The sequence below is a fragment of the Sinohyriopsis cumingii genome, chromosome 4 (genome assembly GCF_028554795.1).
Source record: "Sinohyriopsis cumingii isolate HCF-2022 chromosome 4, ASM2855479v2, whole genome shotgun sequence".
NCBI lineage: Eukaryota > Metazoa > Mollusca > Bivalvia > Unionida > Unionidae > Sinohyriopsis > Sinohyriopsis cumingii.
Window position 1 is genome coordinate 147,228,022 of NC_142964.1, and position 15,856 is coordinate 147,243,877.

The 15,856-nt window shown below is 37.7% G+C and overlaps 1 protein-coding gene across 1 annotated transcript in view; it reads right to left on the reverse strand.

Annotated features, from left to right (window-relative positions):
* LOC149802293 (ubiquitin carboxyl-terminal hydrolase 15-like) overlaps positions 1-15,856 on the reverse strand; it is a 188,644-nt gene that overhangs the window by 158,845 nt on the left and 13,943 nt on the right. Inside the window, exons 4-5 of the mRNA XM_089956913.1 lie at positions 12,251-12,395; positions 4,263-4,408 (exon numbers count right to left, since the gene is read on the reverse strand). Coding sequence (XP_089813039.1) covers positions 4,263-4,408; positions 12,251-12,395 — 291 coding nt within the window. The remainder of the gene's footprint in view (positions 1-4,262; positions 4,409-12,250; positions 12,396-15,856) is intronic.

Sequence of the window (15,856 nt, forward strand, 5' to 3'; positions counted from 1 at the left end):
CATGTCATGATTTCATTGGAAGTAAGAATGAAACTTCTTATCATCCTTGAGGATATCTCTAAGTGCCAGTTCAAGAATTCTCTGAAACTTGCTTTCCCACAATGGTCCGTATCTGTGAAATCAAGTTCTTTATTTCATGAAGTATTCATTTTGCTTGGCTGCCTTGTTATCTTTGATCACTGTTATGAAAGTGTCGGTTAATTTAAGGTAGTTTACGTTGCATACACAATAACATCTATAAGTGTTCAATTGATCAAAAGAAGTGAGTTCATCCGACATACAACCAGGGCTGCTAGATTTTATGTTTGTAAGATTATCGTGCCTTTTAACTTTTCTTTTATTCCACCTCCTTTATTTGATTCAAAGGACATAATTAACGTGGTAATACAAAGGAGGCCAGCTATTAATTCAGTGCAACAATACAACAAATACTTCTGGAAGTCAGTTATCAAAACACGGTCGGCACTTAAGTTCTCAGAGAAAAACTCACGGATATAGCTGTTGCGCTAGATTGAAACAGTGTACGTTTTATTACAAGAGGACACATTGCATTTATGACAATTACACTTAAAATGAACAAAAAGATAGAACTGGAACACAAATTTCAACTGATCAAAATATCATTTAATTTGTATTTATTTATTAAAGTACTGCCTCCTCCTGGTGCTAGTGACAGTTTCATTGATTGAAATTTCCTTACAAATCATTAATTGAGGTGTACTAGGAATGTCGTTTGGAAAGAAAATGTAACAAATTGTGTGACCTATTTTTAAATCTGATATTTCAAAGTGTTGATCAAAATTTCCAGGTCCTATCTACTGTTTTCGACGATAAAACGAGCGATACATCAAAGTTTCCGTTACCAATTTTGTTCACAATTTTCTTAAAGTTCAACAAATAGGGATCAATTTTTAGGGTATTTTCTGGTATAAAAAAATGGGAGCCACACCTGATCCCTTGTTATAAGCGGGCTTGCGAGTTATCAGGGTGCAAGTTATCGAGGGAGTGGTGTATTTGCTTAAAAGACATGCCCAGACCTGATGCCATTCTGAGCTGCTTGAAGCAATGGAAGGTTAATTGAACTTAATCTTGCAAAGGAAACAAATCAACACTTGAGGACAATACTGTATCAGGAAGTACATAATCCTTAACATTTCATTGGAAGGGATCTTGTACAATTTTGCCTTCAAACTACATGGTATAAAGTATCTACAGTCACTGGCTGCAATTGTCACAACAATAATAATAATATTAACAATAATAAGGACCTATATTGAAAGTGGGTGATATGATTAATTGCATGGAACTTATACTCCTTGTGGCCCTCTATTGCATGTATATTTACGCAATACATAATTCCATCTTGTGTCAATGTCAAGGTCATTGTCAAATAGTTTGATGCATGTCAGTGATTTCAAGGTGATTAGATGATAACTGTGAAGTACATTGATTAAATCCATGTTCACAAATCTGTCAGGTGCAAGTAGAACTTAATCATGACAATGAGTCAGGCTTTTATTATTCTTGATGTAGTTGATGAAATGAATCTGCTATTTTATCTAAGCAAGAAATGGAAACTTCTCTCTTGCTCTCTCTTTCAAATTCTTAGTCTCTCTTAAAAATCTGAGCAATCTGACTTTTAAAAATTCTGTAAATCCCTGTATAGCTTACTCATTACTGAACAATGGTCCAAAGGTATAATAAGTAAGTTCAAAATCAGTTAAGAAATAGGGCTTTCTGAGAGGTAACAGACTCAGCCAATCAGAAGAAAAATTACTTCATTAATAAGCAAGGGTCTCACTCATTACAAGCAATGTTTGGAGTTTTATTAAAATCAGATCTGAAATTATTGCTTCCGGAACTGTGACAAGTCCAGCAAACTATATGCAAGATCTCCCAAACAACACGCTTGCACCACCAGCCTTAGCGAACAAAGGGCCTGATTTTGATCATTTTGGCAGGGCACCCTGGATTTACATGATGGGACCCCTCCCGTACGAAATTTTTAGGCAGATTTTGCCTGGATTTTAGCTGGATTCAGGGCATATTCCACAACGCATGATGAATAAAGTCATACCATAAGTTCACTTAGGCTCAGGGCCAGGTGAATAAAAAAAAATACTGAAACCGAAGAACTGAGAAAAGCACAGCTCAGATCTGGACTGCTAGTCTAACATGTGTACCAAATTTCATTGCAGTGTCTTTAACACATGAACCCCTAGTGACGACTTTACGGGGCAGGATGTAGTAGCCTACTGCCGAGCTCTGAAGCATCATGGTCATGCATGATACACTAAAGTGGGTGGTATTATAGAAAGGCAGACAAATGTAGCTCTACAATAATACCAAATAATGTGGAATATCTAGTTGCACTACAAAATACAGATAGAAAAACCTCATTTTTGGACCCGACTCTTTTTTACCCAAAATTTGCCCGTGGTTGGAATCTGGTTTTGTGTCTGGATTTTAGGCTTTTTGGTCTCAGATCTAAGGCAAACCAGTATGAACTGCAAACAGACAGATGAGCCTTTGCCAAAATTAGGATAAGATGGCCATTTGGAATAAAGAGTGGTCTCCATACAAAAATAATGGCTCTGTTTAGCAACACAAAAAAGAGGAGTCCAACTTTTACCCTTCTGCTCATGCACGAGTCAAATAGCCAAAGAAAATCAATGTTTCTAACACCACTAGGCAGTATGTTATTGAAAGATGACCGAGGATTTGGTGTTTTCGAGTCTATTCAGAAATAGCTTTCAAAATGTGTTTCCTACTCGATTTTTAGGCAAAAATGTGACAAGTCCAGCCAATTATATCCAAGATCTCCCAGACAATATGCTTGCATCTTGTTCATTCATGAATATTTATTCCAAGTCTGATCAAAACTATGAGAAATACAGACTTCAGATTTGTAACATGCTCAGTTAATCCAACCCAAGATCATTGGATTATTATGCATGGATCTCAGTCATTGTCAAAGTCATCTGAGATCAGAAAGATATAAGCTTATACCCAAAGTCTGATAGTCTGATAAAAATCATATCAGAAATACGGCCTCCAGAGTGGTAAAAAGTTCAGCCAAAGAGATGCAAGATTACCTCATTTATATGTGTCAATCTTGCAGATTATTGAACTCATACAAGATCTTGATAGAAATCCATATTACAAGTTTGGATCAGAAATATGGCTACCAGAACAGTAATAAGGTCAGACAATCAGATGCACAATGACATCATGGCTGTATGTAAGTCACTGATTATCATAAATGTCCACGACTTTGATGATATAAGCATATATTTCAAATTTAATCAAAGCTGGTTCAAAAATAGGGCCTCTATGGTGGAAGCAAACATAGCCAATCAGATGCAAGATCACCTAATTAATATTTGTGACTCTAACTCATGACTCATCTTGTGCAATGTCATAATGGCACATGCATATATATCAAGTTTGATGAAAATCACCTCAGAAAAATAGATTCAAAAGTGGCATCAGGTTCAACCAATGGGCATGCAATGTTGCTTATTGCTATTCATGATCTCACTCATTATCAAACTTGTTTGAGATCTTGATTTAAGCATACATTCCAAGTCTGATCCAAACAAAATCAGATATAAAGCCTCCAGATTGGTAACAAGTTCATCCAATCACATGTAAGATAACATCACCTTATTTTAATGTGATGAATCTTGCTCATTATGAAACTGAGCCACAATTTTGAAAACACGTATTCCAAATTTGATCAAAATCAGACCAGAAGCAAGGATTCTAAAGTGGAAACAAATAATTGTTTACGGACAGATGCTGGCGGGATGAACACAATGCATGATGGACAATGCAGGACAATTACCATAAGATCAATTAGGCTCAGGGCCAGGTGAGTTAAAACAAATATTGAAACCGAAGAATTGTGAATAGTAAAACTCAATTCTGGACTACGTGTTTAACATGTGTACCAAATTTCATTGCAATGTCTTGAACACAGAGAGTTATGCTCCAGCAACAAAAATGTTTATAGTCAGAATGATTATGAAAGCTAGACTGACAGAAAGGAGATGAGAGGTAAAACATGCAAAGTAAATAACATTAACATTGAAGTTAATCAAGGATATGGACAAACATATAGATGGGCATGTACACAGACACCAAAGTCATCACCCTGCAAAGCTTCCACTTAGTTTTATTTTGGTGTGTACCTTTCTGAGTTCACATGACCTGTTCAGCTCTTAACAAAATTCCCTTCTAATCCAAGAAAGGAAGTTTACCTGTCCTTGGTAGAGACCTGCATCTTGAAGTGTTTTTTCCTGATTGTTCAGCCGTTCATATGTGTTGGTGGTGTATCGATTCCAAAGTCGTACCTCCCTAGTCTCAGAAATATTGAATGTCCTACGCATTTCCTTCTCAAGATCATCTTAGAAAAATGAAAGAATAAATATTTATAGTTAACCTGGAAATTAAATTCTCTTGCAAAAGAGATTACCACTGTCCTTACTAGAGTTAACACAGCAACATTAGCCTGATCACACTGCTTCCATATTATCTTTAACATACTTCATTTACGTTACATTTTATGAAATCTTTGAAATAAATGTTCTGAAAACAAAGCAGCTGAGAAAAGACAACATATTCAGTTCTAAAAGAGTATCCATAAGAAAAAGTAGCACAAAATGACTTATTCAGTTTCTTTATTTATGATTTTTTATAGACTATCCTCTGCAACAACATGCATACGTCAAGTGTAATATCCCACAACTATATACATAAAACTATATTTGCATGTTAGAAAACAGGTATGATCCCTCACAATAGACAAACAGTCAAAAATCAAAACAAAATTTTAAAAATTACTACAATGACATGAGAATCAAATCAGGTCATATACATATGCAAACAAGCATGCTTACTAAAATTTCATTTGTCCACCTGAAGTGATATTTGCTAAACTGAGAGTAATAAGGTTTTTATCAACTAAGTTCAAGTTAAAAAATATGCAAAGTATATTAAAGAATTGCTGTAACAACCTTAACTTCAAAATCATTATCTACATATGAAAAACACAAGCATGCCTAAAAATAATTCTCAGCCGCATATTTGGGGTTAACCAATAGGTTTTTGCTTAATCATGCAAACAAGGATTTTATCAAATAGATACAAGTCGCAAAAGTTCATAAAGGCGTAATAAAAATGTAACATGTAAAGATGAAAAAAATCTAATCATATTAATATAAATATGATTATCAAATTCAATTTGTCTTAGCTTAGTCATTTTTGTGCAACCTTGCTACCAAGCTTTTCCATAAGGATAGATGGTTGGACTCCAATAATCAAGATGGCATCCACTTGCAAGCAAGGTCACAGAGCATACAATACTTTAACAATGAGTTTAATCTATAAAAAAAAAGTTGACTTAGACCTTAATCATGGTTGTGGACTGATGGATGTATGCACATGTACAGGTGAACGAACACATACATGAGCATCTATTAGTAAGTGATTGCTACCAGTGTGTGACTATAGCTTCCACCAAAGTGGGCTTGACTCAAATGTGATCTTGCATTTTATTTTAAGAAATGTAGCAAATATACTTAAGGAAGTCCCAGATTGGTGCAATTCTTTATTTCTTCTACAATGGGCATACTTTTAGTATTCAATGTTACTTATTGAGACTTTATAGCCTAAAATGATGCTCTAGAAATGACTGTTTAAACATAATTAAGGAAAATAAATGGAAGGTTTTAAGGAACAAGAATCAAACCAACATGCTTCACAAATAATATTCTTTTAAAAATAAGTAAATAAATACCAGTTCCAATCCTTACTGCATACTGAATATTCTCACACCTACCATATTCCCAGTGTTAGTTTTCTTTTTCAGACTCAAAAGTCTGTTTTGAGATTCCCAAATGGGTGTAAGTGCACATGGCCCTAAAACATGGACTCGGCTCATAAGCAAATATACATGGTAATGTGTAACTTTTGCACATTAGTTGATCTTTTAGTGAGATTTCTTGCATAGAAATTAGTGACACTCCAACAATTGCACAGATATGACACTGGTGTATTATGCACACTCAACTAAAAACAGACCTTGATCTGTTATCACATATTATATTACTTCTAAGCTTGTTTGTATTCTGATTTATGCTCTCATTTGTGTGCTATATATACAAAACTACATATATGTTTTGTTCTGAGTTGGTGGAAAGAACAAGTTTGATATGGCATAGGGATAGTCAAGGCAGAGATGTATTCATAAGCTAAATCAAACTAGTTCTTTCCTCTGACACAGAACAAAACAAAACAAATGGCCTTGTATATATTACACACACCCTTTTCCACACTTTCTAAATATATTTTGCTTTACTGTATGAATGAAATTCAAAATAAACTTGGATTCATAAACATTTGATTCACTGCATCCAATAATATATCTGTGCGGACATCAAAGAAGACACCTAAGTAGTTTAAATATGGGTATGTGATATGTAAATATGGACTGAACAGCTATACCAAATGCCAGATCAAGTCTGCAAGATATAATAAAATATTGGAGTGCTCTGCCTGACATCTTGTTTGTTATTTTGCACATCAAATTCAACTTTATGTGAAGACCAAATCCGATTCCATTCAAAAGTTACTGAACACAAACAAATTATAAGAGCAAAGTTCTAAGTCAAACAACTCAATAAAATTCTGCCAGAAAGTGGAGAAAATGAAACCTGATTGGTATCCTTAATGTAAACCCTCATACCAAATCAAACAAAACAGATGGGCAAAGTTAAAAGACCAATGTGGTTTATGACTCCATAAAAATATGCTGAAAAAATGTGCAAATCTTCTTAACTGTAAAGTCTGTCAAGTGCTGCTCATCAGAAACAAAATTTGAGCCCTAATGGGCTTTGATTTTCATGCAGGAGGGATCACTCTCAGTGACAGACTGATGAACTCTTGTAATAGTCTGAACAATCCACTTCAAGATGGTGACTGCTAAAATTTCTGAAGCTACGACCTTTCCATTTTTCTTTTGATTTACATAGAACCATGAAGTTTGAACTGGACAAACGAGTTTATCTTGACCATTCCCAGCATAGATATGACTGCGACTGGGGATTTCATAAGGAACAAGTCTATCACTGTTGTTGCCCACAGATGAGAAGGTCTCTCTGCTACTGACTGATGTACAGCTCATTGCATGAGAACTAAGTGATCTCTGTCAAAGCTGTCCAGTGGAAGTAGTTACAAACTTACAGGCTGAGAGAAGGGACAGGAGTGCCCCCTATAATCTGAGGTAAGATATGGCCAATATGTTGGTCTGTGTAGTGGCCTTTGAGGTTAATGCATCTGCGAAGTACTAGAAAAACAACCTGCATTTCTAAACTGTTGATTGGAAGGAAAGCTTCTTCCATAGACCACATCTCTGTAGGACTACTCCCTTGGGCTCTAGGTAAGCATCCAGCCTGAATCTGAGGCATCAGTGTAAAGGAAGGCATGAGGTTCCTGAGCATGAATGGGAACTCCGGTCAGAAACCACTCCCATGTTTCCACCGACTCAGACTGTGATGAAATTTAGGCCATAAGGGCCAGATGGACAAGGGGTCCTTGTGAATTTTCCAGTTTGCTAGAAGCAAGAAATGGAGGATCCATATATCAAAGTTTCATAGAGGAGTCAAGTCCGCTCTCAAGTTTAGAGTCTTCACAAAGTAAAGGCACACATTAACAGACAATTATAGAGGTTAATGCATCTGCGAAGTACTAGAAAAACAACCTGCATTTCTAAACTGTTGATTGGAAGGAAAGCTTCTTCCATAGACCACATCTCTGTAGGACTACTCCCTTGGGCTCTAGGTAAGCATCCAGCCTGAATCTGAGGCATCAGTGTAAAGGAAGGCATGAGGTTCCTGAGCATGAATGGGAACTCCGGTCAGAAACCACTCCCATGTTTCCACCGACTCAGACTGTGATGAAATTTGGGCCATAAGGGCCAGATGGACAAGGGGTCCTTGTGAATTTTCCAGTTTGCTAGAAGCAAGAAATGGAGGATCCATATATCAAAGTTTCCTAGAGGAGTCAAGTCCGCTCTCAAGTTTAGAGTCTTCACAAAGTAGAGGCACACATTAACAGACAATTATATCCCCTCATCCAACCATGCTAAGACAGCAAATGTTTGCAAGATTTTATTGGGGAATCAGTCTTCTCCATCCTGATCTGCTCTTTCAGAAATCTGTTCAAAGGGGAAATAGTATTGATGAGTCAAAACTTTCCACCTCTCTTTGAAACTAAAAAAATCCCAGACTTCCTATGTTCTTCACGCTTTCTACTTCACTCCTCCTGAACCACTCCGGTGGCCTGTGGTTAAAGCGTCCGCCCCGGATACAGGAGGTCGTGGGTTTGAACCTTGGCCAAGTCATACCAAAGACTTACAAAAATGGTACTAACAGCTGCCTCGCTAGGTGCTCAGCATTAAGAGGTTAGTGTTAGGACTGGTTGGCCTAGTGTCAGGATAATGTGACTGGGTGGGACATCATGCTACATGTCTGGGGCATGATGCCCCAGTGCAAGACATCACTTTAAACTGCCACACTGCAGACACTGTAGTGATATGACTGAAAAATTGTTAAAGCTATGTTAAAACTCTAAATCACACACACACTCACTCATCCTGAGAGTGATTTACATCTCTCATTATAAACTGACCAGTTCAGAATGATAGAACAATATGGGATCTTTGAAAAAGTTGGTGGGACCTGGGAGACATAATGTGTAAAGGACCCACACAAAATCAGAGTAGTCTGAGCAAGACTCTGTAAAAAGGGTTAATTTAGTACCTACTGGAATACAAGTAAGAGAAGGACCATGGGGGAGATGATTGCCTCTCTCCTTAGGGGAAGAAGAAGTGGTTTTCCTTCCCTAGCTCCTACAGCTACCTGGTAATGAGAATAATGGTTGGAAATATGTTTTGAACTTGGACTCATTTGATTCTGATTATCTCCCCATTTAAAATATTTAGTATGGGAAGTCATGGATCTTTCAGGGGGAATGTCTTTTAGCTGTTCTGATAGTGAGGTCAAGTACTTGTTGCTGATCCAATAAATATTTAAATACCACTGGCAAATTATGGATTATCCTGCTGAATAATGTCTCAATATCAAGAGGAGTGGCCCATGAAATATTGTTTGCTGTGATCCAGCAAAACATTTGATGTCTCTAAGACCACATCCTCACAGAGGTGAAGTAGTTATGCAGACATCACCATAGACATCAACAGCAAATGTCTCAATGTCTTGGCCAAGGCCTCGGTTTCTGCATGACAGCTCAAGACTCCTCCTTTAAGACAATGAAAGAGGCAGCCAACAAAAGATCAGCATGTGAGGCAGTGATAACTACTATCAACATCTTCAACTAGAAAGCCTTGAAAACCTTAAAGTGGAGATGGGCTCTGGGGCCCTGTCGAACTCCCCATCAAGGAAGTACCCAAGTTCAGGGAAGGGGAGTTCAGGGACCAGTCAGGTGAATTGACACTCTAGTTATTGGCTGAAACCAGGAGCTTAAGTGTATAAGAAGGGACAGACTACCCTTTCTGCTGACTGCCTAACTCTTGGCCTTTAGATAATATGCAAGTCTGCTCTCTCACAATCACTGATTGCAGAAGCAGCAGTAGATCCATGTGGGCCTCTCTAAACTGTAGAGGATTCTAGTACTGATGATCCATTAAGTCTGGACACGTATTTAGGGGAAGTAAGCCATAAAGCTCATTTACCACATATTTAAAAGATCCAGCAAATGCTCATGAGAGGAGACAGGATTAGCCCTTTGATCCTTTCTCACTCAAGAAATGGACTGGTTGTTGTTGTTGTTGTTGTTGTAGGGTTTAATGCCATTTTTCAGCACAAGATAGGCTATACATGGCGGCCAGTATTAATGGTGGAGGAAGAACCCGGAAAAAAACCGGAAAGAACCACCGACCCACGAGAAGCTACTGGCAAGCTTTCTCACATAACCACATTAGCCGAATCCGAGACTCGAACCGACGCAGACAGAGGTGAGATGGCAGTGATCCGTAACGGTGAGCGCTTTAGACCACTCGGCCACTCGGGGCCCCAAGAAATGGACTGGTGATTCCCTCTTATTACCTGAAGTGGCAAGTGGCAGTTCCACTCCCCTTCCCATGATAACGAGGTTAGATGAGGTGGAAAGATCAAGGGTTACCTTGTCTAATGATCCAAAGAGCTATGGCAAAGTTATCCATGGTGGCATGGTTAATTAAAGAGACATGGCTGACTTGCCACCAGGTGAAGGGAGTCCTCATGCTATGTAGGTGTTGAACAAGTACAGTTAAAAGGCAGAAGCATCAGCCCAATCTCTTCGTCTTGATTAGTCCTCAAAACTTGAAGTCTGTTCCATATAAGGACAAATGGAAACAGAGAAGGTGGGGGCTATCTAACCAATCTCCTCTCTGATAGAGATGTGGTCAGGACTTGTTGCCTGGTCTGAAGACCAAGGTCCAATGCCTGGCATATATCAACTGGTGCTCAGCACAGAGCACTCCATGTTCAGTGATTGGTGCTCAGTGCTCTGTCATGAGTGTCCTAAGATCAAAAATGGAAGACTGGCATCATACACCATACCTGGTTATTAGGTTATTAATACCTGATACCTGGCACCTGTTTGCTCACTGCCAGGTGTGCAATGACAGAAACTCAGTGAATGTCACTTGGAACATTGCCTGGTGACCAGTTACCAGTATCCTATACCTGGTGACTGATGATCTATGACCTTCATGAGACACATTTCCTGGAAAACAGCTTATGGTACCCATTGATAGATCTTCGCTGGCTCCTTCCTAACATCTTTACTCCAGAGACTAGTTCCTGTTGACTGGTACCCAGTGCCCCACTGCCCACTACCAAGTGACTAGTCACTTGACAATGACCAGTCAGATGATGCAGACCTCTGAGGAACTCAATTCTGATAAATGAGATCTTGCTTTAATTTGCAGCCCACAAACACAAGACCATGCTTTCCTTGTATTGGGCAGGTGGGGCTTACTTTTTGGATCTGAAACTTCCCTACACTGGCAAATGCCAAACAATGTACCATCAGAGATCCCCTCTATTGAAAGTTGGCAACATCCTAGCTCCTGATAACTCTCTCATTAAAACTAGCAATTGTCTACAACCTAGAGTATCCTTCCCTCAGCTGAGAAATTCAAAACAATAACTCAAAATAGTGACAAGACATCTATGAGTCCTGATGTAAAATCATGCTGACCAGTCACATATGGAAGTGTGCTCAAAACTGCTTTTAATGATATCTGTATTAAACAATCAGTGTTTCAAAGTTCCATAGATCATAATATTACAGAACCAAACCTTTATTAACCAATGACCTGTATTGTGCTAAATTCTCCTGGGTGGCTGCTTAACTCCAGTTTGACTGTAGACTTTTGTGCATCTGCTGTGCTGACAAGTAGACATTATTTTAGCACTTCTGTAGCTAAAACAAGCCTGAAAAAAGAACCACTGAATCTTCATCTATATACAACTTTTATATTCATCCAAACCAACACCTTAAGTTTGCCATATGTATCCAATGTACAATAGCACCCCACTCTCTGATACTTTTTATGCAACTAAATAATTTTCAAATTATCCACTGTGGCTACCATAATTTCACTTAGAACCAACTAGAAATCATAATAAGTCTTCCGGTGAAAACCCAGTGTCATTATGATTTTTCATTCATCCAAGTAGCACCATTTGCAATTTTGCCCAACTAGACAATCCTCAAAGAAGTTCAGGAGAGCAAGCAATAGCGAATAAGTACAAACAGATGAACATACATCAGACACGGGATGGAAAACTGAAGGCAGGTCATCCCACAATCTATTCTGGTCTATGACCAATCATGCTAAAAATGGAGTAGATGAAACACTTAAGATCCAAATAGATCATAACTTTGTCCAAATGGCACAGAAGATGCAAATCCCCAAAAATGCACATCTAAGTCTAAAAGAGAATGTTCTTTCCAAATTTCATCTGAATACATTGAATTATTCTTGAGGTATGCAGACCATAAACAACATTCTAAGTTTCCATATGAAGAAAAAAAACAATCATCAATAATAGCCTAAGTCCATCTAAAACATAGCAGACATAATTAAATCTATAAAAGGAATATAAGTCCATGAGACAATGTTCATGTAAAATTTCATTAGAATGCGTATCATGCATCATTTATCATGCAAACTAGATACCTATTGTGTCTGCTCGACTGAATGGACGGCTGATAGGATGTTCAAGATCTTTATTTAGACACAGTTTTAGTTCCACTAGGTAAATTTCAATTTTTAGTTGTTTTTGATAATATCCCTCTGTTATTACTTTCCTATCCACAGGTACCTGAAAAGAAGAACCAGACAGAGACATAAGCATGCATGCATCCATTGGCAACTGAACTAAAAGAGGAATATTATGAAAGAAAAGTGTTGCACAATTCTTGGACAAAGTACATTAATACTGACTCTCAGCAATATTTAAAAAAATTAAAATGTGGAAAGGGTAAAGGTTCGATGAAAGCATCCTCTCCATAAATTCAGGGATGCAAAATACAGAAAAATGTAACAATCAGCAACCAATTTACAAAGTTAGAGGCTATTTAAGGTGACAGTATTTTCCCTTCACCATCAAATAATGCAGATTCCTTATGAGGGCAGTTGAAATGGGCCAATGAACATCTTTAAGGGCAAAAATATTCAGTGGATGGACAATAATTGGAACACAGTGCTGTAAGTAACTTTTGCTCCATTTGCCATGAATCAATTACAAATGCATAAATTCCATTCATTTTTAGCATTCTGATCATTTGCAACATCAAAACCTTCTCTCATTTTGGGTTGTCATTCAATTCCTTGAATACTGACCCCAATCCAGACAATTTGATCAGGAATCAGGAGTTACATTATTATAAAAATTCTTGTAGGTAGCTACATTTCTCTTCATGCTGTAATTAAACTTGAAATGCTGCTCAGTCTATCTGCCATTCTCCCACACACACACACACATTACCATATGATCTAAACCTGCTAGGTTCACCTAGAAATTCTGGCCTGCCAACCCCTGGTACATTAGTGAATGATCTAAGCCTACCTGGCTCACCGACAGGCCATCCTCCCATTACATTACTGTATGACCTAAACCTGCTGGGCTCATCTCCGGGTATATTTTGATGATATAAAACTGCTGTGATGACCAAAGGTACAGTAAGGTGAAATAAACTTTCTTGTCTACAACCAGGTTCACCCAGAAATTCTCAGCTACCTTACAATTATGTATTCTGTCTTGAAATACTGCTTAGTCTGCCTACCAGTTTCCCAAAGGTACAATACTGTGTGATCTACACCTGCCAGGCTCAAGCCCAGGTACATCAGTATCATGAAAGGTTTCTGAGCTCACCCAAGGTACAGTAGGGGTACATAAACCTGCTGTGCTTACCCCCACCCAACATTTCACCTAGGAATTCTTGGTTTCTTTACATGTTCTGTGTATTATGCAGGCTTTCACCTGCTGGGCCCACACCAGATGAAAGTCAGGATTGGTAATATGACATTAATGTGTAAACCATGATACCTACTGGCTACCCCCAGGTACAAATACAAACTGAGTAGCTGCAGTGTTTCCCTTTACGCACATTTGTGCATCAGGGACACTTGCTGGAGAAAATTGATGCATAAGTTTTGTTGCTGTGCATTTTTCTGATGCAAAAGATTTGCATAAATCAATCAGGATTATTTAATATCCAATGCTTTGGATGAGGGATGGCATTGTGTATACTTCGAGCATAGGCATAGTCTGGTTCCCTGCTTTGTATGCTTCCTGCGTTGCACTTCGTTATTCGTGCAGCAGAGTTCAACGTAGGGAGCATACGAAACAGGGAACCAGACTAGCATAGGCAATGTTATGATGGAGTCACTTCCCCATATCTCATGAGCTCTCACGCGATTTCCATCAAGCTCAGCAAGAAGTCATTCAGATTTTTAACGTCAATGCAAGTTACACTAGAAAGTGATCTCCAGATTAAAACAGTTTGGACTAAGAATCATTAGCGAAGAAAGTGAAAGAAGCAGAACACAAAAGAGTAACTGTGGATCTAACTTTAATGAAATAATGGAGAAAATAATTCCCTTGACTGGAATACGGCATATCCATTAGGATTACTGGTGTGACTTCTGATCAAATGATTGTGAAGACTGCAAAAGTAATAATTATTTTGTGACTGGGTTTAAGAAATTTTAAAAATCCGCCCTTGTTCACCACAAGATATCTGAAGAACACATTATCACCCAAGACATTCTTTCACAACAAAGAAATCAGTAAACTTGCTGAGACAAATGCATTATTTGGATTAAAAAGTCTGAGGGTCATTGCAGATTTTGTTGGTTTTCAACTTGCTGCAATAAAGAAAAGATCTTAAAGTTTAAGTGTAACTTATTAGAAAGAAGATTAATCATTAGCTTTTTGATTTTTGGATAAATGTGTTCTAGGATGAAGTACAATGAAACCAATGATAGTATACATTTTATGATGGGCAGTAAATTAACTGCCAATTGGTCAAAAAGATTCAATTGGGTTTTTGTATTGGTTTACATGAAATGTGTTGGTCTATAATACTGCTACAAAAAGATTATAAGGAGACTGTTAAAAGTACGACTTTAAACTAAAAGAAAAATGAACTAATCAAATTATTGTTTGAATGGACAATGCATTTATTTGTTAATTGTGCATGTTGGTTTATTTGTATTTTTAGAGAGAGAATATGTTGTGCAAGTTGCAACATCCTATTTCAAGCTGAAAAAGTATGGGTGAGATGAAAATTTGTCAGTATATTTTTGACCCACACGTTTTATTTGACCCCCAGTTCTGACACCAAGGAGATTTTTTTACCCTCAGTTTTACACCCCTAGGGGATACACTGGTAGCCTCTGCTACAATCAAAGTATAGATTATTTTCATATACTATTTTAGCTGGCCAAACCTATCCCATAACCGCATCCAGTAAGGTCATGCGCATTTGACGTAGGGCAACTCGTGTGACCTACACTTCTTACATGAATAAAACATTTGTCATTATAGATCGCCACAGATAGTAGTAAACAGTAATATGTCAGCCCACAAATATAAGAGTTGAACTGTATGTTTTCATCAAGTATTTTTAATAATAAATGAGTATCTATTGCTTTATGTTACTGCATCGTGACTCTGATCTTAACTCTGCCCCCACCCCCCTCTTATGACTGCATGGTAATGAATAATCCAAATATAAACAAGTTAACTTGTCTAATTAGCAGCAAACAATGAACAACAAAGGTGGCACATCACATATTATGCAGATTCCTCAAAGATTTGCCATTTAGTTAATAAATGAAATGGAATGAGTGTGAATCCCAAAACTGCTTATGATTCATTGGATTGGCTAAGGAATTTACTCTCTCTCTCTCTCTCCTTAGTTTGCTAACTCCTTGAAAAAATATGGATAATACTGATGAGTTAACTCATCCTGCGATACATTTGCAATGGCCAGTTGCTACAGTACTATCAGCTATGTGTAACTCGTGTGGCTTCTCAGTTTGGGCTTGGTATCAGATTACGTTGGTATTGATGATGCTGTGTTCACCTGCATGCACCCATCCACTATGAAATTAATTATATGCAACAAAGAGATTCATATTTCCTCATGTTTTCGCGAGTAGATAGTCTTGAAGAGTCATCTATATACATGTAGATTTGTACAAATTGTAATTCTGGTCACATAGGAAAATCATCCACCCACCCCTTTCCTTTCAGAAATGGATCATCCAACTTCG